General features: G+C 43.3%; 4 protein-coding genes across 10 annotated transcripts in view; 1 reads left to right on the plus strand and 3 right to left on the minus strand.

The window, feature by feature from the left end:
* The window catches only part of si:dkey-247m21.3 (5-hydroxytryptamine receptor 4), a 54,904-nt gene extending 54,437 nt beyond the window's left edge, over window positions 1-467 (minus strand). For both annotated transcript variants that reach the window (XR_008566569.1, XR_008566568.1), the window contains exon 1: window positions 76-467. The gene's annotated coding sequence lies outside the window, so the exon portion shown is untranslated. The remainder of the gene's footprint in view (window positions 1-75) is intronic.
* Window positions 121-15,093, plus strand: snx30 (sorting nexin family member 30). Its single transcript, XM_054757604.1, has 9 exons — window positions 121-453; window positions 4,422-4,637; window positions 7,561-7,671; window positions 7,751-7,909; window positions 8,408-8,597; window positions 10,254-10,453; window positions 10,527-10,616; window positions 10,777-10,929; window positions 12,663-15,093. The coding sequence occupies exons 1-9, from the start codon at window positions 319-321 to the stop codon at window positions 12,738-12,740; spliced, it is 1,332 nt and encodes a 443-aa protein (XP_054613579.1). The 5' UTR covers window positions 121-318; the 3' UTR covers window positions 12,741-15,093.
* LOC129170253 (thymic stromal cotransporter homolog) lies at window positions 13,788-19,011 on the minus strand. The gene is made up of 7 exons (XM_054757602.1): window positions 18,461-19,011; window positions 17,622-17,792; window positions 17,334-17,546; window positions 17,061-17,232; window positions 16,901-16,984; window positions 16,677-16,833; window positions 13,788-15,542 (listed from the first exon to the last, which is right to left on the minus strand). The coding sequence occupies exons 1-7, from the start codon at window positions 18,944-18,946 to the stop codon at window positions 15,455-15,457; spliced, it is 1,371 nt and encodes a 456-aa protein (XP_054613577.1). The 5' UTR covers window positions 18,947-19,011; the 3' UTR covers window positions 13,788-15,454.
* Window positions 19,012-19,660: 649 nt separating this feature from the next.
* Window positions 19,661-26,677, minus strand: part of LOC129170251 (A-kinase anchor protein 2) — a 90,574-nt gene continuing 83,557 nt past the window's right edge. For 3 of the 6 annotated variants that reach the window (XM_054757599.1, XM_054757600.1, XM_054757601.1), the window contains 6 exons: window positions 26,549-26,647; window positions 26,386-26,487; window positions 24,744-26,205; window positions 23,695-23,873; window positions 23,149-23,187; window positions 19,662-22,141 (listed from right to left, as the gene is read on the minus strand). In XM_054757599.1, coding sequence (XP_054613574.1) covers window positions 22,016-22,141; window positions 23,149-23,187; window positions 23,695-23,873; window positions 24,744-26,205; window positions 26,386-26,487; window positions 26,549-26,647 — 2,007 coding nt within the window. In that variant the 3' untranslated portion in view covers window positions 19,662-22,015. Of the gene's footprint in view, window positions 22,142-23,148; window positions 23,188-23,694; window positions 23,874-24,743; window positions 26,206-26,385; window positions 26,488-26,548; window positions 26,648-26,677 lie in introns of all 6 variants that reach the window. The other 3 variants (XM_054757597.1, XM_054757596.1, XM_054757598.1) reach the window with 3 other exon arrangements.

A 26,677-nucleotide genomic window follows, 5' to 3' on the forward strand; every position in this document is an offset into this window, starting at 1 on the left:
ATATATTGTTATCACACACATGTTGTAAAATTGAAATATTGTAAAAGCTATTTAAGATTAAAATGTATACGTTACCCAAAATACATTTTTTCCGCGTCTCGTTGTCATAGACTGTGTTTACTTCCGGACTCTCAACGTTTAACCTCCGCAGCTGCGCCGTAGGGTTCAGCTGAGTATTCGGACCAAATAGCGGCTCAAAGCTTCACAAGAAGACAAACAGTGAAGCCGAGAAAAAAAAGAAATACGTGAGAAATACTCAAAGTAAACTGGACAGCCGTTAGCCTCCACTTCCAGCCAAGCCCCAGCGCCTGCCGCACGATGAGTGTCGGCGCTCCGCGAGGCCTGGCCAGCTCGGGGCAGAAGCACATCGCAGAGATTCTTCACCCGCTGTCCGCCGCCGAGGAGCCGCTCTCCCCGGGGCCAGATGTCAGCGTCACCGCTGGGGGCGACAAGGTAGGCTCGACCCCGGTTGTGCCTAACCCTCTTCGGCGGTTCGAAAACGGACAGTTAAAGCAGCAATGGTGCTTAAATTCATTCATGTTTAGTAACCTGTTGTTGATCAAAGCAATGGAGGGAAAGATTTAAAACTTACCTATTATGAATTACAAATATCACTGCGTAAAATATTATTCACAATGAATAGTCTATAGCGAGAGGAAAATCTTTAATGATTAAAACACAGTAACTTTAGCTATAGCTTGCACAACTGAAAATAACACTAATATATTGTTGTAACACTTACAACCCCAGTAGGTTGCACCCATCATGCTTGCTTGAGGTAGTATAACAGAAAAAGTGGAAGTGTTTTGTTTGTATTCAATATTATATCCCTGTAATCATGAAGTGGCGTCCAAAGTGCATCCCAGGGTCATTTGGAGCATACTGCTTGGTTTTTGTTGGCCCGTGTCATATTTTTTCTAAAAAAAACCCCAAACAATAAAAACATTAAATACAGATTGCATTAGAACATTACACAGAAACCTTCAAATGAAATTTGCAGTACTGGCGGCTTCATGATTTACAGATGGAATAAATGATAGTGTGCTTTGCAAAAGTATTCACCCGTGTTGTATATTTCAGCCTTTTATCACTTTTTTTTTTAGTCAATGCAATATGGCTTTTGTGACAAGAATTTTGAAAAAAAAAACTCTTCACGTCAAAGGAGATTTTTACAAACTGGTGTCAATTGAATAAAAATATAACGGGTAAAATTAGTGTTTTCATACATATTCACCTTCTTTAAAGTGCAGAGATCCAGCTTGTTGATGCCTGCCGTTTGTGAAGTGGAGATCACCCGAGTACAGTTTATGTGTGTCAAGTGATTTTAGGATAAAAACACCTGTGTCTGGCAGGTTCCGTCTCTGCTTCATTCTTATTCCTGCTACAATTGCAACATGACAACAAAAGAACACTCCAAGCAACTCAGAGAAACGGACGGGACAGGAGATGGCCACAAGATTAGTTCCATCTCAGGCAATACAGCAAAAGCTACACAGAACTAGTTCGAAGACAACAAGGTAAATGTGATTGTGGCCAAATCAAAGGACACATCTCAATCCAATCAAGAAATTGTGGCTGGGCTTGAAAAGAGCTTTTCACATCCAATCCTGATGCAACCTGACAACAGTTTGAGCTGTTTTGCAAAGAGGAATGGCAAAAACTGTAGATTCAGTTGTAGTCAAAAGGTGCATCGACTAAATACCAACCTGAAGGGCGTGAATACTTATGTTACTTTACCGTATATATTTTTAATTACATGACACCAGTTTGTACATATGTGATTCCAATTGTGATTCTACAAAGGAGCATTAAAAAAAATCATGTCAAAAAAGCCAAATTGACCATGATGTCATTTATAAAAGCAATAAAAGGCACAATGTCATGTCGGCAAGCCCCGAACCCGATGGTGGACACCAGACATCAGGGCTGCCGTCAAGCTGAAGAAGGAGTCATTTTCATGGACAGAATTTGTAGGCGCAGCCAAGGCGTTGAAGGACTCCACTTTGGTGGCCTTAGGATCTCATCTCTGCTATTTGCAGACGATGTGGTCCTGATGGCTTCATCGGGCTGTGACCTTCAGCGTTTACTGGGACGGTTTGCATCTGAGTGTGAAGCTTCTGGGATGAGACTCAGCACCTCCAAATCCGAGGCCATGGTTCTCAGTCGGAAAAGGGTGGATTGCTCCCTCCGGGTTGGGAATGAGGTCCTGCCCCAGGTAGAGGAGTTCAAGTACCTCGAGGTCTTGGTCGCGAGTGAGGGAAGGTTGGAGCGTGAGGTCAATAGAAGGATCGGCACAGCGTCTGTAGTAATGCGGTCGCTGTAGCAGACCGTCGTGGTGAAGAGAGAGCTGAGCCGGAAGGCAAAGCGCTCCATTTACCGGTCTATCTATGTTCCCACCCCCGCCTATGGTCATGAGGTTTGGGTCGTGATCGAAAGAACGAGATTGCGGATACAAGCGGCTGAAATGAGTTTCCTACGTAAGGTGGCTGGACTCACCCTAAGAAATACACTGAGGAGCTCAGAGTAGAGCCGCTGCTCCTTCACAGTGAGAGCAGTCAGTTGAGGTGGCTCAGGCATCTAGTCCGGATGCCTCGCGGATGAGGTGTTCCGGGCATGCCCAGCCGGGAGAAGGCCCCGGGGCAGACCTAGGACACGCTGGAGGGATTATGTCTCACAGCTGGCCTGGGAACGCATTGGTGTCCTCCCGGTGAAGGTGGCTGGGGACCGGGAAGTCTGGGCTTCCCTACTGAGACTGCTGCCCCCGCGACCCGGACCCGGATAAGCGGGGGAAAATGGATGTATGGATGGAAGGCACAATGTCCAAGAGGGTGAATACTTTTGCCAAAAAAAAGTAAATGCTTGTGCAATAATAATGACATACCAGTCAGTGTGCATTATATTGAAGAGCTTAAAGTGCCGTCGTGTGTATGTGGAGTGGAATGTGTGGACATTACAAGGCTCTGGGGAATGTGGGGTTATGAAGAATGATAAGGGCCACACACAAAAGTATCTGTAAAAAATGTACTGGCCGATATTATATTGATATACACTTTGGATAATGATGAAATATATTATCTCTTTTGTCTGGAGTCGACTGTAACTGCGTAGTTTTAGTGTGCTTTCCAAACACAAATGTGCAGAATATCAAGATGGACCCTGCATCCTGTCATTTTTTCCGTATGTGGCCCTCGGTGGAAAACACCCCTTCTGTGATGTGAATACCTTGTTTGCCGTAAGCAAATGTGCAACGAAGATGCAAATCTTATTCCAGTATCACAGCTCTGCAAATACACTGCCAGTGCTTTTTAGTTCTGGATTTTCCCCATGTGTTATTTTCTGTGTGAGCATGACTCCTTTGCAGTGAGTTAGCGACTGGCCTGGTTGTTCATTCACTGTGATGCAATGATGCAAGGCGATGCAATTATGTGGGCTGTGATTACAACTTTAAGGTTTTGCACCGCAGTGTAACTGGGGGGAAAAAAACACTCAGAACCCGAGAGGAGGGAAGGAGTGAAAGGCTTGAGAGTGGCAGTGGTGGTGGTGTGTTAGAGAGGCTGATTCGGCAGGGATTCTCAACACTTGCTTACAAACGTGAGACTGAGACTGTACAGTGGCCTCTCTTAGGAACTTTGGTAACTTTGGAACTTTTGGTGGAATAAAATCCCTAAACAATAAAACATGTTCTCAACCTCAAGTTGCATGACGAGTGACATACAGTACGTACATGTTTGGGGAAGTGGAAGATTGAATGCATTTTGCTTTTCAGCAGCTGTGCAAAAGGGAGTTACCTACTGCAAGAATAAAACCTAAAAATATAATTTGTGGTTCATTGCAAACTTTATGATGTGAGAAACGTGCAGAGGTAGTCTGTCCATGTAAAGACTAACACAGCTCACATTCTTTTCTTTTTCTTTTTATATCTACCGTAGCCATATTGTACTGGGCAGCCATGACAGAGACGCATGTATCGTGTCTGAACACTATCATAATAATAATACATCACACGTACATAGTGCAAAAAGTCATGCAATGTCCAATTCCATAGTTGTCACTGTGTTTTTTTTGTCTTTCCTTTAAATAGTGGCACCACAAGACCCAAAAAGTCCATGACAAAGCCAAACACTTGTGGAGTTCATTCTTTTTTTAGTGCAATAACATAAATTGTGTTCTCCCAGGCTATAATGAGATGGCTTTGTTGTTGTGTACAGTGCAATGGTTGGCCTCAGCCATCATTCAGTTAGGGCGACTATGCAGATGTTGTGTCACATGATGCATGGTGCGAGCACACAGCCGTGACCCCAACAAGAGCCTCATTCACGGCGACAAACAACTGAATCAGCATTAGTCTATCACCTCTTTGTGTGCCCTTCCTCTTCTTGAGGCTTTTAAAAAAAATATGTAAAAAATATCTGTGCTCTCAGGAGGCAGGGCTGTCCAATGGCACGCCGGTGGACACGCCGAGTCCCGCCTCTGCATCCTCGCTGTTCAACAGGCTGCAGCTGGACGACGACCTCGAGTCCGACCCGCGGGACTACTACGCCGCCACCGAAACCCGTGACCTGTTTGTCACGGTGGATGACCCAAAGAAGCACGTCTCTACCATGGAGACCTACATCACCTACAGAGTGTCCACCAAGGTCTGTTCATGGCTTTTAAGCCTGAGAATTGGTTATGAATACATGAATTTTCCACATAAGAAATAATAGAAACGGGGGGGCACGATCAATTTAAGGAATTAGGACGTCATGCCGATAAACCCGATAACATTAAAACATAGCTCATAATTAAAAAAAAAAAACGCACCAATGAGGCGAAACTACGTACTGTGCTTTTTTTCCCCTGCCTGTGATGTTAGCGGCCTGTCGTAACGTTCCCTGAGATCACTTGTTTGTTTACACATTTCCCGCGCTAGTTGCACTAAATGCTCCACGATGAGGGGGAACAAGGACATCAAGCGTCAACACATGAAACCTTGTCAGCCACATGAAACGCCAGCACTGCTACGGGGCCCGGGGCTTGTTTGTATCGCTGCGGCCTTTTGAAAAGTGAAAAACGTTAGCCAGAGACGACCCGTGGGCTAAAGCGATTTGTGATTTCATGATGGAGATTGGTGCTAGATGACCAGCCCCTTACCGTTGTTATAAATATGGGCATTTGTCACCTAGTAAACTTTATTTTTTTTTATGTTAATAGTCATGATATCATGATCACGTCAAATCCATCTTTGTTTGAGTCGTGCCTACCTCCAGGTGTGCACAAATACAGTTAAATCTAAAGTTAAAATATCATAGATAAAAAAAAAGTTATCTGTATCGGTCTTGAGAAGCCAGAAGTCAGCAGTGAGTTATCAGCTTGAAAAATAGAAATCAAATTACCATATTTAGTATTTATTATTTTTGAAAAAACGTTCTATTTCTCAATATTATCGCTGTAAATTCCGGGCTATAAGCCTCTACTTTTTCCACACATTTTGACCTCTGCGGCTTAAACAATGATGCGGCTGATTTATGGCTAAAAGAACTACAGTTCCCACGATGCATAGAGTGTAGATTCAGGAAGTAGTCAAGTGGACGCCACTATCACGTTTTGAAGTCTTTTGCAGTGATGGTGTTTTGATCTGACAAATCTTTAGTTAGTTTGATCAAGTGTAGAATTACTACAGCTTCTGCTTGGACCGCGGCAGATGTTGGATTCTGTTGAATTCTGACGCTGGGAACACCGAGTGTAGGTAAGATTGCAAGGTTTTAGTGTATCTTTCTGTGTAAATATCCCATGTTACAACGTGGACACCCACGGATTTTAGACAAGTGCGGCCTATATACGTACAGCAGGCGTACAATCAATTAGAAGTTGGGTTAATTGTTTCAGTTTTTCATGTGTAAATTGTAATGCTGAATCATAGCGAGGACAGAAGATCAGGTGGCGTCCCACCGTGGTGAACACCTGAGATTCTCTTGTGTGAATGAACACATGCATTCCATTTTGGGCAAGAGCTTTCAATCCCTCCTACTAAAAAATGATCAGATGGTAAATTCAATCGCTTCAATTTACCGGGTTGATGCCTCGCTTTTACGCCCCGCCCCTCAGCTGTGACTGAGAGCACAGTCGCTGCTGCGCAAGCCGCTTCTATGCTGTGATGAAGGAAGCCGAGTCGGAGCGAGACACTGCCAGGAGCCACCCTGATGGCGTCATGGCGACCGTTGCTGTGTGCACTTGTGTGCTTAGGGTGAAAGGCCTTATACAAATATCACAGCCAAATATGAAGGCATAGTGTTAATTAAGAGAGCCTTTGTGAGGTTTTTTGTAACAGTGGTCTGTCAGCACTTTGAGTAGCAGTTGATATGGAAAGTGAACACTCACCCGTTAATAAAAAATAATGTGACCTTAACCCCATACATACTGTTGAAATATATACAAATCTGTTAGGCATATCATAAATACATAACGGACATAACAGATTTTATAAAAATTGGATTTAGTTTGGGCTCTGGCTGGGCTGTTCCAAAACGTCAATATTTTGTAGTTTAAGTGACATTTCTCTTCTGCATTTTAACAGCAGCTTAGAATGTCAAGACAAGAATGTCTTGACTTCCCGTTGGATTTAGGACAGGGGTGTCCACAGTGCGACCCGGGGGCCATTTGTGGCTTCTTTTTTTTTATTGGCATGCGGCACATTCTAAAAATAGCAACAACAGCAGCAAAAATGTAAAAATCTGCAGTAATTTTACAAGAATAAAGTCAAACTATTGAGAGAAAAAAAGTTGCAATCTAACAAGAGAGAGTCTGAATTTTACAAGAATAATGTAATATTATGAAGCAAAATAACGTAATATTAGTATCTTAAAGCTGAAATATTAAGACTTAAAAAAGAAAAAAAGTCACAATATTATGAGAAACAAAACAACGAATATAGTTGTAATTTTGTGAAAATTCGGCTTGGGGAAAAAAGTTATGTTATGAGAATGAAGTCATAATCACGAGAAGGAAATTTACAAGAATAAAGTCAAACTATTAAAAGTTGTAGTCTAACAATAAAAAGTCAGAATTTTACAAGAATGTAATATTATGAAGGAAAAATACAAAATATGAAGAGAAAAAAAGTCATATTATAACGAGGGAAAAAAATCACAATTTTACGAGAATAAACGGATAATATTTTTGTAGAATACAATTATTTTGTAGACTACAATTAAAATATTAAATAACTTTTTTTGTTGTTGTAATATTATGAGAAAAAAACAAACAATATAAAGTTGTAAGTTAGAATTTGGGAATAAAGTCAAAATATAATGGGAATTAAGTCATAATATAACAAAAAGAACATATATGAAAATTATGTAAAAAGAAAGCTGAAATATTTTGAAAATTATAACAAAAACTATGACAAAAATGGGATAATTTTTTTTTAATGTACAAACAAAAAATGTCCCTTGAATCCTTTAATTTTTCAGTATGGACACCCCTGATAATTCCCTCAAGCACAACAGATGATGTATTTAAATAACAACCTGGGTAGTTCAGCGTATTTCATTAACTGGCTGGTGTGTGTTTTCCCTCCAGACGACACGGATCGAGTTCGACCTGCCCGATTATTGCGTGCGGCGCCGCTATCAAGACTTCGACTGGCTGAAGATCAAGCTGGAGGACAGCCAGCCCACCCACCTCATCCCCGTAGGTGACCACATGCACGCTGCCCTCCTTCCAAAATGTAAAACCGTTGTTCATCTCGCCCCTCCCTCGTCTCTTTCAGCCTTTGCCGGAGAAGTTTGTGATGAAGGGCGTGGTGGATCGTTTTTCGGAAGACTTTGTGGAAACACGCATGAAAGCGCTGGATAAGTTCCTCAAGCGGGTTGCCGACCACCCGGTCCTCTCCTTCAACCCGCATCTTAACGCTTTCTTGTCTGCCAAGGTGAGACGGCTGGAGTTTTCTGCAATCCATTTTAATTCAAGAGAAGCTGTTTTGCAGACGTCAGCTGCAACTATAAATCAGTCGCCTGCTGATGCACTAAAAAAAGAAGTAGTGAATCCCGAATAAATTTGGTTGACTTTCCCAGCACAAGTAGACAAATGATAGATGACCTCTCTGAAGGCTATAAAGTGGTCATCCATCAAATCTGTCCAGACAATCTTCCATTTCCTTGTCACATGCTCACATGTAATTTAGGTCATGTGGCTCTTGGTCACGTTGCATTTCCCCAATTGGAACGCCTCTCATGGATCGGGGAGCTACGGTGCGTGCTAAACTACAAAAGGCAATCAAATGAATGGATTCCCTCAACCGGAGACATTATTGAAAGCAGCGGATTAAACCGTATTCAATTTGACATGGTGATTACATGTGACCGATGCTTTGGCTGCCGTACGTTGCTTGATCATACGCAATTCTCAACCTGCGATGTGTCGGCAGGACCTAAACAAGCGTCAAGGTCTGGCGCTGCTCACCAAAGTGGGCGAGTCGGTGAAGCAGGTGGCCGGAGGCTACAAGCTGCGGGCGCGGCCACCCGAGTTCTGTGCCATGGGAGAGTACCTGGACACCTTCAGCCAGAAACTGGGCACCATCGACCGCATTGCTCAGAGGATCATCAAAGAGCAGTCAGGTAACAGACTGAGTAGGGGCGTCCAAAGTCATTTACCATGTCATGTTACCAGCATGTGTTACCGATGGTGGTTTAAGAGAAGAGAATCAACAACAAAAAAAGACTTTTTTTACATTTACGAAGTAAATTGCATAAAAATTGGCGTACATTTTCATAATTGGTCACTCTCGGCTGGCTGGTATCCTGTACACATACAAAAGCAAACCCAGAGAGACGATCAACAATTTGCAGTCATGATTGATTCCTTGTTTGTCGCAGCTAATTGGTTCCAGACCCGACCGTGATGAATGAATGTCCACGAAGTAGGATTCCTTATACATAAATCAAATATCTTTATAATTAGAGCATAGAAAATCTGTTTACGACCTTCTAAATACGGTTTAACATTTTTAAGCCCTCTAGACATGAAATAACACCCCTATAGTCAACTTTACACTCCTATTACCCAATATAGTAGATGCCATAAGAGAAAATAAGCCATTTCAGACATCAATGAAACATATTAAAGTCACACGTTAGCATTGGAAGAGTTCCTTGTACTTTTTTTTTTTTTTTACTTCATATTCTGTTCAATACAGTACTGCCTGCAGTGGTTAATGTCTCATCAATACAATGTAATGTAATGACCCTTAAGGGCATTATTGTGCTCATGTGTGACAGGAAGTAACTTCGGGGGATAATAGTTGGGTTTTAGCTTGCTGTGGGTTACGTCCGCAACAGCAGCTAGGGATTATTGTGCCTGTTGTTGAGATAATTCAAACCTGAAATAAAAGCCTGTTGTTTCAGCCAGCAAGTCTGATGCTTCTGTGTCTCACCGAACATTAGAGTAACATTACTGACACCTAGTGACCAGTGTAGAATACTACATATCATCGCAACATCTTTGAATGTGTCTTCCGAATGCCTTATATTTGTATTTTAGGTCATTTAGCCATCTTTATACATGAAAATGCTTAATTCGGGCACATTTCAACCATGAAACAGCAATGATTTATTAATACATTTTTGGCTAAACGTAGCGTAACGTAGCTAAACTTTGTCAAATCGCTATCATTAGCTGACAGCAAAGATGACTAATGTGCAGGTTACGTACGGCGTAGCTTACATACTCAAAAGTAGGGAGAGGGTGGGTGGAGCACGTTCGAAAATTAGTGCCATTCAGGCGGCTGCTTTCCGTGACATACATACTTCCGTTACATGTTACATGTAACGGAAGGTTACATGTGACCTCAGAGGTTCCAGAGGAAAAAAACACACCATATTAAACAAAAGTGTGCTGCTTGATTAATGGCAATGGCACAGAAAGTGAGGCTGGTGTACGTTCATCACTGTCTTTTACTTGCTTCCGCTTTGATGAGCCCAGCAAGATTCGTTGTGCAGTCTGCAGCTGAAGTGAGGAAGCTGCTTTTCACACATTTGATGTTGTGAAACAGGAAGCAACACAAAGACGGCACAACCTTTTTACCCCTCCACTCCTGTGCTGTACTGTTTCAAATGTGCAAATTGCAGGTTATCACAGAGAAGTCAGCTGTTTGCTTGGCGGCCTTTGGGCCTCGTCCTCGTGTGTATACAATGCTCATTGTTACCCTCCTAATGATGTTTAGATAATCTGCAGTCAACAAATATTTTGGTCTGTCCTCCTCTCACGTCCGCTAGAGTATCTGGCCGAGCTACGCGAGTACGGCACCGTGTACTCCAGCTGGGCGGGCTCGGAAGAGGAGCTGCGGCGCCCGCTGGAGGGCGCGGCGAGTTCCGTGACGACGTCCTGCGGGGCGATGGATGACCTTAGTGAGAACATGAGCCAGGACTTCCTGCCTGTGCTAAGAGAGTACGTCCTCTACATCGAGTCCATGAAGGTGAGAGAGGCTGATTTGATGGGGGAACATTCCACCCCCGTCTACACTTGAATGTCTCGATTTGGATTTTCAGAATGTTTTGAAGAAACGCGACCAGAGCCAGGCGGAGTACGAGGGACGACTAGAAGCGGCCGTACAGCGCAAACAAGAAGACAGAACACCGGTAAGGATCTATTTTGTTGTGTCCGCTGTCTCACCACAGGGGTGAGTCCATATTAATGGTCAGTAATGTCAGAAAGTCTTTACCTGTGCTGCCCTTGCGTTTAGCATGTAGCCCCCTCAGGGCCCCTGTAGCAGTAGTCCTTCTGTGTCGCCCACTATAGATGCCGGCTGAGGTGGAGCGGTGCCAGGACAAAATGGAGTGTTTCAATGCCGACTTGAAGGCCGACTGGGAGCGCTGGCAGAGCAACAAGCGACAGGATTTCAAGCAGCTTCTGAGCGGCATCGCTGATAAAAACATCAACTACTATGAGAAGGTACACTGCCGTGCAGTTTTTAACATTTAGGACTGGCTTGATGGTCGTTTTTTTTTTTCACTTTTGACGTTACTACTTCAAAAGGTCGTAGCTTGAAAATGATTAGACATAAAGGCATACTGTAAATGAGAAAAATCATCAGTTTGACCCAAGGTTTGTGATGGGAGTAAATTTACTCATCTAATGTGCATAGCATGACGTCACCAGGCTCAGAAGTTGTCAGATCCCTGTCTTCATGATACGTGTTAATCAAAATGTCTGATCCACTTGTGATAATCCTCAGCTCTCAAGCAAACCCAGCCATCATAATGGTCACTTACAGCGGGATTGTCTGTCTGTCCGTCCGTCTGTGACGCGCGGACCCGCTGTCGCACGTACACAGTGATAGAAAGTCTCTAAACTCCTACATTTGGCATCAAACCACACCCACAAATTAATATAACTCAGATTAAAGTTATATTTGCAGAAATGTCTTTGGCGCTCAAAGGGCTAATCCTAAAACCTTCAGTTGTGGAGGAGTTCAATTAGCTCGGGATCTTGTTTCACAAGTGAGGGAAGGCTGAAGCGTGACATTGACGGGCGAATCCGTGCAGCGTCTGCAGTAATGCAGTCGCTGAGCCGGACGTCCCGGTGAAGAGAGAGCTGAGCCGGAAGGCAAAGCTCTCGATTGACTGGTTGATCTGTGTTCCTACCCTCACCTCTGGATTTTGAGCTTTGGGTAGTTACTGAGAGAGCACGCACCAGACGTGATCATCAAAACAGGCCTTTATCCATTCATCCATCCATTTTCCTACGCTTATTCAGGTACAGGTCGCGGGGGCAGCTGTCTCAGTAGGGAAGTCCAGACTTCCCGGTACCCGGCCACCTCTTCCAGTTCCACCGGGAGGACACCAAGGTGCTCCCAGGCCAGCTGTGAGACATAATCCCTCCAGCGTGTCCTAGGTCTGCCCCGGGGCCTTCTCCTTGCCGGGTATGCCCGGAACTCCTCACCAGGGGGGCGTCCGGGAGGCATCCAGACTAGATGCCCGAGCCACCTCAACTGGCTTAAATGAATATTGAATCCTATCCTATCCTACTTTGCGGTCACTCGTCGCGGTCAGGTCTGGAATCAATTAACCGCAACAAAGGAGAGACGACTGTATCGGATTATATCGGCCTGCATCTAAAGACTCCGACATTGGCACTATGACACAAGCAGTCAATGCCAGACTCCGCCCCAGCACCCCGAATAGAGCCCACCCGATCACAAAAACAACAACATGTGCTAACATGTTAACAAAGTAGCAAGGGGTCGCAGTGGCGTCGGTCCTGTGACCCTGTTTTCCGTTGAAGTCCGAAAAAACGTTTCATCTGAGTGCAAAACTTGGTTTTATGCGATCAGCCTCATCGCGCATTTGAAGCAGCATCACACGGGAAACTCCCACAGGGGTTTAGCTATTGCAGAAAGAGCCACCCCTGTCATTTGAGTAGTGTCGGGTTTAAACGCTTCACTTAGCACCAGGAACCTCGCTATATCATTCCTAGCTGCCACTGCATTGGGATCCTGAAAGAAATATAGTTCTTCTCATACCTGCTGTTGCTGACGATTGTTCTCTGTTTGAGTAATATCACTTGATCAAGCCTTTTCTTACAGTCCTAAGCATGTACGACTTGTGCTGATATTGGTACCGGAAGCGGGAAAGGTTGTCTCTGGACACTCTAGAACTCAAAATGTTTTTTTTTCCTCTTTTTAGTGCCAAGCAGCGTGGGAGTCGCTCATAACGATCCTGCAGGACAAACAGACTGAGGACCAAACGAGTGAGACGGACTGAAGCATCGTGTCATGCTGGCCCGTTCGATATCGTCTCACATTTCTTTGTCACGCCAAGAAGGACCGAGGACCGGCACACTGCAGGATTTTTTTTTCTCTCCGATTCCTGAGATTCCCGTTTCAAGATTGGAGGCAATGAAGAGGCAGTACAGTACAGTGCAGTGCAGTGCAGTGACCACTGGGCAAGCAGCGACTTGCTATGTACAGACATTCTTTTTTATGTTGTTGCTCTTTTCCCTTTTTCTACTTCATCTCACCTGCTAACAGTTGCCAATGCTGCTTGTTTAACCGCAAGCTAAGGAGGTGTGTTGCAGTCTTTTTCCTACTTTCAGTTTGACATAAAGGGTACTATACTTTTACAACCTGATGAAACTAAATCAAATTCCCCCCCCCCCAATGCCATTGCTATAGATTGTTATCCAAAGGTTAAAACGTGTTTTTTCCCCCCCTTCCAGTTATGTCCGATTACTTAAGAAATCCATTTGCAGACACCTGAAACCAGCCTCTGTGTTTCACAACACGGCCTTGGAGATTCTACGGCAGCTTTGTGTAACAACCTCACCATCTGATCCCCATTTGCTCCGCTTCCTTCAGTTACACAGGACAGCGAGCAGCTTTTAGCAATGACGACCCCCCCCCACCGGCTAAGGTGTTTTGAGTGGAATGCCGAGCTCCATCAGGGGAGCGATCGATCTCACTCTTCGATTGGTTTGAGACTAAATTACTCTTGCTAATTAGAAAATCTCGTCCAGTTTGTCACGTCAGCTGTTGCCCCAGGGAAAGGAACCCGATAGCTTAAATCAGTGTAAATGTAAAACAGCAGTGGATGTTTACATCACTGTCATGCAAGTTCTATCGTCGATTGGATGAAATGGTGACATCTAGCGGCAAAGAACGGATTAGCCATTTTGTCTTGCCAATGCATCTCAGTTGCCTCTTGCGGTTTCTTGCTTTTTGTTGTGGAGTTTGCAGTGGTGAAAAACCTTTTTAAATGAAGTGCAAATTATTAGAAATATTTCTCCGTTGAGTTCTAAACAACAAGTTAAAGAACATAAACTAGAAACAGAGAGAGAGAGAGAGCTCCCATGCATTACCAATTCCATCAGCATTTCTGTTTTTGTTTTTTCAGTCATGTTTATGCTGGTGGTAAAAGTGGCTTGACATATTTCATCATCGCACAAATAAGCACAGAAAGTATAAGAAAATGGTCATTTCAGTATTGTAGTAATTGGATTTAAAGGTACAACTCAGGGATAATAAGCCTGACCCCCAGATGGCTTTTATTCTAAGAAATGATCGAACTAATTAAGAGCATACAGCAGAGGTACACAAAGGTTGACCTTATATTTCAATACAGTTAAATAAATGCAACATTGTTATTTTCACAAAAGAGCTGATAAAAAAACTGCTTTGTTTACTTTCTGCGTTTTGTTGAATTTATCTCAAAGTTTGTGTTTACAAGTCAGGTCTGTCGGTCTATTTATTGTCAAAATGTTTAAGACGGGATGAGACATTTGCAATAACAATAATAAGCTAGTCAATTTACAAAAGGATGTTTTTTTTGTGCTTGTACTGAGCCATCGTGAAGCTCCACAGAATAATTTGCCTGCTGATTGACTGCCGCACTATTCAAAACCCCGCCCCCTTCTTCTGACTCCTCCCCTTGAAGACATGGCAACTTTTTGTGTTATTTATTTTTTTTTTTTTTTTTGAATCCACAAATGTGGACAGGATGATAGCTAATTCATATAAAACTGTAAGAGTTTTGTTTAAATGTAAAAAATAAGCCCATCATTACAATCACAAGAGAAATACGATCAATCTAACTTATTGAAGAAAGGTTAAGTATTAATACCTTCAGTTCTTTTGTTTGCCAGTTTTTACATATTGTACACTTGAACATATATAAAGCTTGTATATTGATGTTGTTTTGATGCAAATATCCTTACCTCAAATTATTTTTGGGATATATTGGACCAATAATAAAATTAATTGATTTGATAGTCATCTGCACATCTTTTTAAAATATATATTCAGGCTGTGAAATTATTATTTTGTAAAAATCCATTTTTACTGGGTAAGGTAAATGACTGGACACAATTATATACATATACATTTGAAAGTATTAACAGCAGCTAAAAGATAGCACACATCTGAAAATCTATTGGACGAACACGAGTAGCCGAGCATTTCAATCACATTGAATCATAACCATGTTACTCTGACCAATAAGGAACTGTGTTAAAAGACATGTAATTTAAGTGGAAGTCACATGTTTTGAGTGAATTTCTAGCAAATTGTACTTCCACATTAAGAGTTACGCAATGCCCTTGAATGCATCATCCTGTGAGCAGCGCTTGGGCAGCATGGAGAGAACTAGCTTATAAAGCTTTATTGGTCTCACAATTGAAATGTCATTTTAAAAAGTCACAAATATAGCAGTTTATTGAAATTAATGATATATTGTCATCGTGATTTGAAGATTTTAGAATAAATAATGCTAGCGGGGCAAGTAGAATCTTACTGACACTAGCTTTAGAATGATCAAATATCTGCAGGGCTGAAACCTCCATTCAGGCAAACCTCATCAGTACACAAGACTGCATGTTATTTGTGTTCTTACACATAAAGTGCTTATTTAAACACACACCTGCTCGTTTCCCCAACTCCCCTTTTCTGCAGTGTTTGTGGCTTGATCTTTGCAGCAAGTGAGATTCAGTTCTCCCTTTCCACTTGCCGCTTTTCAGTCGACACCGCCGTCTCCTCGGAAGGTCCCCGCTGAGACAACCTGCATCCCACGGCACTGCAAGGAGAACAACATGTTAGCAAGTATTTAAATGCAAAGCACGTCACACAGCGGTGTCATTTCCCTGGTATTGAAACCATGATTTTGTCAATTTGAGGTGAATACAGTAATATAATGACTTCTGATTAGGCCTGTCACGATAACAATTTTTGCTGGTCAATAATTGTGCTACAAATTACTGTCAATAATCGATGTTGTCGACAAAATTTTTTGAGACGTTTTTCCATTGTCGTGAGAGGTGTAATTCACATTTGAACCACTAGATGGTACACAAGTATAGTGTCCCTGTGTGAGCCACAAGCTGCCTGTAAGTACTGTATGTTGGTGGCTGAGCTGCAAGCTGTTGACAGTAAAATGTCAGATCAACCACGTTGTTCTTAATGTTTCACGGAAACATCACAATTATATGACACACAAGTTTATGCCATATAACCGTATTGAATGGTTGCATTTCTTTTGCAATTGAGCGAGCGACACTGTCTGTGAGCGCGCAAGTGTTGACTGTCGGGATGAAGGCTCCGCTGCCCGAGGCACCTCAATCGGTAGGTTTTTGAAAACTGACCGTGTCTGTCGTTGGTGTTCATGCGCTCACTCTGTTCATTCTGTTTAAAACTGAAATATTCCCACTGGCGCTGTTGTGTTTGCCTTTAGAAACCATCGCTTCTGTGCCTTCATTCATGTTCGCATATGCTTTCTCACAAGGCTAATTTGGTGCTGGCACTCTGTGTCCACTCACTAGTAGCCCCGCCTCCACAGAGGGGCTGAATGAGAGGAGATGAGGGCTCACTCTCTCTGTTCATTCCACTATAGAACCAATGTGCACAGACAGATGCAGAGTGAACCCTCTTGTCATCCGGCCTGCATGGCACAGAGAGACAAGCAGATGAAACACACGCGTACACGCACATGTCAATTCATCGAGGGCGCCATGATCATCGACCTGTTTTTTTTTTTTATCAATTATCGTGACAGGCCTACTTCAGATTAGAATTTTTAGAGTTTTCAAGTATTTTAATGATCCAGAAAAAGTCTACACACCTTTCTATTTCTTTTGGAAGAACAGAATCCATATTTGTCACCCTTACCAAGAAGGTCACTTACAGTATGGACAAGTGGATGTATAAAAAGCACCTGATGGGTACCATCGCCAGAACTGCAAGTACGCTCGAGAGCGTGAAGACGAAGCCCGGCAACCAGTCCAATGTACTCTGGTAGAGTTTAGTAAAGGCGGGGATGTACGCCAGGGCAGCAACCCTCAGAGCCAGCTGCAGGGTGGTGAGCGTGATCCCTGATGGGAAGAAGGGAGAGACAACACAAGGGGGCGCTCAAGTAGATGAGCGCATGTAAGAACTCACCCCATGAGGATGCTGGCACCTGCTGTGAGAGCAGTGACCTGATGGTGGGCATTGGGATGAGACCAAAGAGGCTGAGTGAGCGAGCTGTGGAGAAAGTCAACATTGACTTGACATTAAAAAACAAAACCAGCTATTCAGAACAATGAGAAACGTGTCTTACCGAGGTAGAACATGTAGGTTGTGGTGACGAAGCACATGAAGTAAATTCCGCAGGCAAATGACAGCATGCCGACAAGAATGAGGGATGCATCGCTCATGGAGCGACGAAAAACAATGGCGCCCAGGTAACTGGTGAGGAAGATCACAAAGCCTGCTGCATTCCCATAACCGACCTGAAGGGGCACAGTTCAGCTCACCACAGTGTGGGAAACCTGATCTGAATTGTGCCGAACAACACTGCTTGTTGGAAATGAAGAGAGGCCAGAAGTGTCACCTGGGCGGCATTCCAGTGGAGCGGCTCTTTTATGACAAAGATGCCCAGGATCTCAACGGCTCCGCCCACCGAGGAAGTGTATAAGACAGCAGCTGCGAACAACAGAACCACGTTCACCTTGTCCTTGGTGGAAGACGTCTGTTCAGGAACACTAGCGGAGGAGTGAGGGAGGAGTTGGCTGCTCTCGTCAAGTTGGCTGGCTACTTGCTGTACCTTCGCAAAGCTAAGAGAACGTCAATAATGGTAATGCAAGAACACATCCAAATACATACATGTATGTCCACTGACCTGCAGCAGAACTGTGGCGTGCACGAGGCTCAGAAGGTGGAGAAGCGCGCAAACAGAGAGCAGGACAATTCCGTGTCCCACTCTGGAGCTGTAGAGCAAGAACACGTGACCGGACAGCAGACTGCCCAGCAGGCCTGCAGTTCCATACATAAGCTCTGCTCTCATCATTACCTGCATGTTAGAAACAATAATACCCACGTTGCTGTGGTGGTGTTATGGGGTACACCTGGACTTACATTGCTTGTAAAAACAGCACTGTATACACAACACTGCAATAAAAACACTAAACACAGGAATTCAATGAAACAGTCATCAAAAAAGAGAACAAACACCACGCTGCTTAGTTATTAGTAGAGATGCGTGATGTCTTTTTTTTTTTTTCAAACAGATACCGCGACCTTTCTGCTTCTCACAGATAACCAATAACGTTTTTATATGTACTTTTGTATATGTGCACACCTGGAGGTAAAAAGGACTCAAACAAATTAGGATTTGACCAAATGTACCTGTTGTTTTGTCCTAATCAAATATCATGACGATGCTTCTTCTACGTCACTACTATCAGCCACGTGCTGTGGCCCAGCAAAGTGCACTATATTTGGACACGTGCTCCGAGCAGCCGGTGTGCCGCTGTGAAGGTCAGGAGAACCGGAGCATAGAGAATGAGGAGTTATAAGGGTTCATTACACGTAATTCCCTACTCAGATTTTAAGTTTTTGTGTGATTTTTAGGCTAATACAGTACAGCGGATGTACAGTAACTAACGTGTACATGCACAAATGCAATACCACAGCGCCATCTGCTGTACCCGTAGAGAACTGGTAACACATTTCTCTCACCTGTGAGCGATTTTCAGTGGTTGAGGAGAGCGACGCCAACGTCATCACGCCGGGCCAGTAAGCACAGAACCCCCCGGACAGACCGAAGACAACCGCTGCCCCAAACATCACCTGAATGGGGAGGCGGAGAAGAACCACCAATAGGAGGGAGACGCAGGACAGCAGATACCCACTTAAGGGCGCCACGATTGGGGCTCTTCTCCAGCCGCGGTCGCCTGCCCTGGCGAGGAGTAGAGCGGGCACTATCGGCGTCAGCTGGACGACGAGATTGTATGTCATGTAGAAGTCCGCCATGGCTCTCTGTTGGTCCTCTTCTCGGGAGATACGAGTGCCCGTACCGGGGTAGGTAGTGTTGGCACACCTGTCCTTGACCACCATCAGCAGGGCGGTGTTGAACAAAGCGGTGCCCAGCTGCTCGAGCACGACGAGCGGCTCAACATGGCGCAACACCGCGAAAACGCTTTGGCCACAAGTCGGTGTCACCATGTTTCATTTCATAGACAAAAACAAAACAAAAGATACACAAACTTGAAGAAATGACGCAGCCAGAGAAATGCAAGAGCTTGGGAGGGAAGGTTTCACTTCCGCATGCAAGTATTGTACTTCTCAAAGTACTTTCAGTTCCATCTTGTCCAGCTTTTTTTATGGACACTGTCATATATGTATTACGGTAATCTAATAAATACATACATCTCAGATATAATGAATAATAAACTATGAACAAAACAGTAATTTAACAACATAATAAATACATACACAATGAAAGACCTGTGCAGGTACAATGATGGATAATAAGAAGAAAACAACTATAGATAATAAAACAATGATATATACATTAAATATGTAAAAATGCCACGTGCAGCAAAATAAGGTAACCAAAATATTGTATTGACCTGAATATAAAACATAATTTAAAACAAACAAATAAAAAAGCCTGTAAATAATATTTTAGTATATTTGGGTCAATGTGGTATTAGAAAGCCGTCCCAGGATGATGCACTGCAGTTTTTTGACAGCTCCAACCAAACCTGAGCATGAAAACTTGCAAGAGCAACACAACACTGTTTTTAACCTGCAAAGTGATTATATGTTATAATAAATAAGTTAACCAACTAGGTATGGTTGAAAAATATGTCTGTCTTAGGGAAATATACTTCTATCACAAATGTGTTTTGGAATAAAATTGCTTAAGAATTCATGACACAAATAAACCACTCATTTTTTCAGGTTTTTGTATTTAATGAGAAAATATTTATAATATGTATAACAAGCGAATAACTGAGCCGTACAAGTGCTATATTGGAGCACAATATGAACATACAAGTGGTTAACATAAGGACAGAGGTTATATATCATTGGTATCATAAGATTGCATCATCATCATCATCATCACACACTGAAGCGCAGGTCGGCAGGGGAACCAAGCTACCTGCGTTTCAAATGATAAATAAATCATCTCTGCATCAGGAATTCAAGCAACATCATATCGTCAATGAAAACTCAAGAGCAGAATCGTGGACAGTTTGTGTCGTTTGACAACGGGACGCTTCAGAGGCAACAAACAGGGGCAGAAGATTTAGTTGCTCAGCGGGCGTCGGAAATAATTCACTGAAACTACCATTCAGTGGCAATGAGTCATCCTGTGGAGTTCTTTAAGATAGAAAACTACAATATCCCACATCAGCTCAGTCATAAAAACAAATGTCCCAGTATTTGCCGTGTCCTTTCACACTGGCTTTGTGTCATCACTGTACCTGCGTCAAATGGCATGAACATTTCACAACAGAAGCGACACTTGTGATTTAAATACTAGCCATTTTATATATTATTAAATGTGTAGATAAACAATCATGGGGATTCTGTGAATGAGGACTTATTTCAGACAAAACAAGATTTAAAAAAAAATGCTGAGTGAATTTTAACAAATACAATCAGGGCTTGTGTGTTTTACCTCAGGCTGTGTTTGCATTGCATGTCATTGAGGGTTTAGTCGAGCGAGACCTTGGAGCAGACAGGTCAGTGTCAAGCTGAAGGACACTTGGACAAGACACACTGGCAAGACGGAAATGGTGACCTTTGGTTTCAGTTTCACCATCCTCCTGACATTCGCATGCTGGGAAAAAAAAAAGAAAAAAAAAAAAAGAAAGACCGAAGAGTAGAATAATCCTGCTACTTTTCAGTTAAAGTGGTTTAGAATCTGGAGCCACACTAAAGTATAAACACGCTTAATTCAGACTCATTCCTTGTGCTCTTTGTTTCCTACTTTGGATGTCAATCTGGTTATACACTCCCACATCCAGTGAAAAAAAAGGAATAAAACTGAATACCATATTTGCCGGACTATATGTCGCACTTTTTTTCATAGTTTGACTGGTCCTGCAACTTAAATATCAAATATATATATATGTAAATTAACATGCTTTAAAATGTTCATTCATACTGACGGCCATGAACCAAGCTGTGAACATTACCGTTGGCAGCCACAAGAGGGTGCTGTAGGCTATCTGTGTTCAGTGATGTACAATGAAATCGGGAGCTTGGTGAACCTGCTTACCGGTGACTTGCTGGCTTATGTTAATTTAGCCTCCCAGATATGATCTTGAATAACTCTTAATGGGTTATGTCAACATACCGGGCACCTATTCAGCCTGTTGTCCTGTCTGCTGTTGTGATTTTTTGAATTAAACGTCTCTTCTTGGTCTTGATTTCTTCCCCTTCATGACGCATTTTTTGTCGGATGCGACTTAAGGTCCGGAAAATGCGGCCGTTTTGTCTTAAATAGGCAAACTGGTTCTCTCCCAACTTTTTCAAAAGTCCTTTGTTGTCATCACACGATAGTCACAAAATATTAGATACACTGGAATACATGTGCATATGTCAAATACAGTCCTACCTCAGTAGAATACAACTACTTACAAAAGACAGATCATTTTAGAATATATATATATATATATATATATATATATATATATATATATATATATATATATATATATATATATATATATATATATATATACTGTATATCGCCCCCTGCACAAACACATGACACACCAAGTAATTGTGATCACTGACAAACCTTTCTACTTGTCTCTGCGTTTACAGATGCAGGCTAGGAGATTAAATACATCATCATACACGTCATGCATCCAAGAGTCTAAGGCAAAGAGACGAAAACAGGAGGAATCCTGGGAAAAGACACCAACCTGCCTGTAGTTTGTGCAATGATGAGCGCATGAGGCCTCAGTAACAAGCCAGACTCACTCCGAGGATGATTGGCGGCGACTCCTCAAATGAAAACCTATACAATCCAAGCTTCTAAAACATCCTAAGAATACTTTGCAATTCCTTCAGCTGCGCCTTGCATCACCTACCGTTTGCCTCGCATACTCACTACATGCCGTTTACACCTTCAGAATCCAAGTTCAAATATCACACATTACACTTCCTTGTTGAGCGCCACTGGTCGGACCAGAGGGGTCATGTGATCTGTAGAACACTGATAGTATGATAAATACTACTTCCTCTCTGCCTGTCATCATCGCCATTCTATTTTTACTCCTCTTCCTCCTCCTCCTCCTCCTCTTCTTCCTCTTCTCCGTCCTCATTGGCATAGATACCGGCTTCCCATTTCAGGGCCATGTCACTTTTCCTCCTGGTGACCCGGGTGGCCTCCAACACCTGTCAATTTCAAAATAAAATCCATTCACATCACTGGTTTAACATTTGACAGTATAAATACAAACTATGAAGGGCTATTAGGGACACAGTGACAAGAAAAAAAAAAAAAAGTGTTCCAGGCATGACCTGCTGATCTCAAGACTGTTGTGTGTTGTGCAGGCGGAAGGGCCCATTTGCAACCTCCACCTCAGGGCCTTTCGTTGCTGCTGCCGTGCTACGAAGTTCAGCAGCTTCAGAATATTTACCGTTTTCGCTGTCTCGTCCAATCACCTTCCCTTACTTAGCACACGCATGCAATTACACACACGTGCACCAGCGAAAACAAACAACTGTGCAGGAATCCTATTCTACAACATCAAATTATCGATTAATAACTGTCATAAAAGCTGATTTTCTCCTAAACTTTGCTTTATGATTGGTGTTTTTTTTTTGCATTCAACATCAACAAGGGAAGTAGGATATTCTTCTGTGCATGATGGGTTGGGGTAAGCCAAAGGTCATACCAAATCCATGGACAAGCACATGCAGCATTAACACCACAGAGTCGTATACGGTGTAACAGCAGTGAGACCACACACAGACCTGGGATCAGACATCAGTTTCTCTTACTTCACTCTCATCAAAGTGAATCAACATAAATGGCAAAACTCATCTTTAAAGATACGCAATGCATTTAAAATACAGTTTTCAGAAGAATTTAGTTGTAAATAAGCTAACCCATGTTTGAATGCGGCTATGCTGAAATGCTACATATATACGTTTCCATCATTTGAAAGTGGCTAAGGTTGCAGGGTTATGGAAATTATACTGCAAATAATAATATGACTTTTATTTTCAAGTAACCCTACAACACATCGCTGCTGCACTCGTTTGTATGATGTAAATTCTATTGGGAACCCTCCAAATAAACATTACAATGCATCCATTTCAGTCTGACCCAGGTCTGCTATTAAAGGTGGTAAACAAAAGTGAGCAGGTTTGGGGTCGGAGGAGGGGGCGTCAGGTACCTCAGTGGTTACCTCATTAGCCAGCAACAAACGGGCATACTGAGCGACCAGCAGGAGAGAAGCAACAGTACACATAGTCAAGACATGTGATGTAATCATAGACAACAATGATCAACAGCAACTTTATATGCAGTATCTATCTAGACAAAGGAACAGGACTGCACATTTATGAGAGAGTGAGGACAGAAATCCGCTTTGTGTGACTTTTACTTTCATTTCCTGCTTTAAGACTGGAATTTTTCCATTTGTTTGCTAAATTATTTGCTGACTGGAAATGAAAGTGAAGCCAGTGAAATGGCAAAGCCCAACACAGCCCTGAAAGCATATATTTTAGCCTCTAGCCTGTTCCTGCCTGATGTTGCTCATTATAAATACATTTCTAGGACCAAGCATAACTACAATAATCACAGTGTAAACATAGTTGTTGGACATTCATGTTCTCCACTTATGAATATTAATCTTTCTACAAGAAAACAAGCCTTCCTTTATCGTGGGCCTGGCTTTGCATATAAATACTGTATATAAATATGTGCTATGAATACTTACACTGTTGTCCTCCATTTTCTCCCTCCTCTTCACCTTATGTGTCTCATAGTCTTCCATGAGTGTCTGCATGAAGTTTTTGGGCCGTGATCCTCCAGAGTCCTCACTGCCGGCGTCAGACAGGGCTCCTTCTGAAGGCGATGGCGAGACAGGCGGAGCAGGTCGAACCTTCTCGATCTTTCCTACACCGCAATATAAGTAAATACAGCGTGGGTTTAATTAATTCGAACACAACCAGTCGTTCTTGTACACTTACTTTCCACAGCTGATTTGGCCAGCAATTACCCAAAATTCTGAAAAACGTAAAACCGGACCTGAGTTTTAATTAGCCATTAAGTAGTCCATATGTAACCCACTTGGTTAAGTCAGCCCCGCATTCCACCTGGTTTCAAACCAGGGTCCGCAGAATGAGAGCAAAGAGCGCTAGCCCTTGAGCTAAAATTTGGGATTGTCAACTCAATGTCCAGCACGACTCTTAAGGTGTCAGGCAGTGCGTGGCTTTTACCAACCTACTTGACATCCATTACACATATAAAACCAGAAATACTACACCAAGCATCCTGTAAGAGTTGGTCAACAAAACAATGGGGTTCTCTTGAAGGTGCTGTCCCTTTTAGGCTCCAAACTACACTTACTTTTTCAACCAAAAACATAAGAACACCACCACCAGCTAGCAGATATTACGAGTAGTGCTTTTAAAGAACAACTTCAACACATAAAAGGTCTATATCTGACACAATTCAAAGTTAAACTTCGTAAAAATGTCTTTCGACAATGATCAGCGTTCATGGCTTTCACTCACCGCTGTCTGGTAGTTCGCGTAAATGTCAGTCGTGCGTGGACATACACAACAGCAGTCTCAGAGAAGCAACTGACAATGTGGAGTTGTGTGGTTATGATAGGCTATACATGGTTATATGCTAACGCTCTTAGGCTTTAGTAGTACTACTACTACTGCTTTGAAGTAAAAATGTGCACCAGCTACACAAAATCACCACAGGTTTGTAGGTGTGTACAATGCTCTTCTACCAGACGTCATACTGCTAACGAACCTGGTGCTGTTCTTGCTGTCAGCGTGAGTCGACTTGGCAGGCTGTTGCTCTTCAACTTGTCTGCCGGGTTTATGGTGGTTTTCCGCATCCCCGTTCTCGCAGGAACTTGACTGCTGCTGGTAGCGTTCCCGGCACGAGGGACAACAGCAGGTTGAGCCTCTCTCTGTTTCTTTAGTTCTTCCTCTCTTTGCTGAGCTGCTCGGATCTCCTCTTCGATCATGGACAAGGTGCGTTGCTTCTTGGAGCGCAGGCGGAAGGGCCCACTTGCAACCTCCACCTCAGGGCCTTTCGTTGCTGCTGCCGTGCTACGAAGTTCAGCAGCTTCAGAATATTTACTGAAGTAGCTGAACTCTGATTTTTCTGGGCTTGGAGGAGAAGGGGGACGGCAGACCGGGGTCGGCCTGGGGACAGAAGCAGTTGTGACAGAGCACGGTGCTGGAGCAGAAACCGGGGCTGAGGAAGCAAGTGCTCTGGTATAAGAAGACTGGATTTTGATCCTTGGTCCTCCCTCTTTGGGTCTACGTGGTGGAGAGATGGGTTGAGAAAGAGTTGGAGATGGTTGTGAAGGCTGTGTTGGATTAGGTGAATGTTGCTGCTGCAGAACGTCCTGTATTTCTATCGGCTTCTCTTGGCAAGAAACCTGAGCCTCTAGTGGCCGGTCTGTCTGTGGGGATGGGTTAGATGTAGCGGCGCTGGAAGAGCTGGAGGACACAGGTGACTGGAGACGATCGGACTCACCAAAAGACAGAGGGGAGGAGGATACTGGCACTGGGCTACTTGTTGAAGCTGAGGATGAAGACACAGGGCTGCTCATTTGTGAAGAATCTAAATTTGAGAGCGGAAACTGCCAGTCACCTCCGTTGGTCGAAAGGGCATTTTGGATGACATTCTGGACAAGTACTCCTGCCTGATATTCCAGCTCATCCTCAGCTCCGCTGCCAGTGGCTCGCCCATTGACTGGAGTAGTGGGCTGGGGGGTAGGTGGTGACACCGGCGTAAGCGGCAACGGAGTAGGGGGAAGTGAGGCTCCGCTGTCTGAAACACTATCCAAGCTAAACACTGTTGTGTCCTGAGAGCGGACCGATAACTCTTCCAATCCAGAGTCGGACTCCTCTGGGTGAAAGCCTGAGTGGAAGTGGCTCTTCCCTTCCTCTTCATCACTTAAGTTTGTCATTACAGCTCGAACACTGGTAAACTCTCCAGGAACTCCTTCATCATACCAGGTCACATGACACTCTCCGGTTTCTGTAACAATGTTGTTGCTCCCATTGTTGGCCCTGGGTACAGACTTTGAGAAGGGCCTGGCGGAGTATATGTGAGGAGCTATGGAATTCTTGGTCACGTCCCCTTGCAGGAATTGCTTCCTGGCAGATGAGAAGTCAATCTTTTTTTCCACAATGTCTTCCTTCCTGATTAGCTCTGGGTCAAAAGTCACCAATGTGGGCGGTCCAGTCACCTGGGGCTGCCATTGAGGATAGGGACACGAAAACAAAGGAGAGTACTGAAAATCGAGTGAAATCACCATCAAATGAAATGCAAAAGGATAACCTTAATGTGACGCCGCACTGAGAGTTTTGATCAAATATTCCACTCGCATTCAATAAACCTAGGAAAGTGCTTACTTCCATGCATATCTTCCTACCTGCGTGTATGCATATGGTTGATTCTGCCTCTGTTGTTTTCTCTCCTGGTATTTTTTGAGAGACTCCAGCTGTTCTGCGTCCAGCTGTTGCTCCAAAGGAACCTTGGAAGAATGGACCAATCAATCAAAGATCCAGTCAATGAATCAGTCAGTAGCTGTCTACCTCTTGAGGAGGGTTCCACCAACGTTGAGCAATGCCCGGGTTTTTCTTCACAGCCTGATCTCTGATCAGCTCCTGACGCTCACGCTCCAACTCGTGGACCTGTTGGATTGGATGAAAAACCATGAAGGA

This window comes from Dunckerocampus dactyliophorus, chromosome 17, assembly GCF_027744805.1.
Source record: "Dunckerocampus dactyliophorus isolate RoL2022-P2 chromosome 17, RoL_Ddac_1.1, whole genome shotgun sequence".
NCBI lineage: Eukaryota > Metazoa > Chordata > Actinopteri > Syngnathiformes > Syngnathidae > Dunckerocampus > Dunckerocampus dactyliophorus.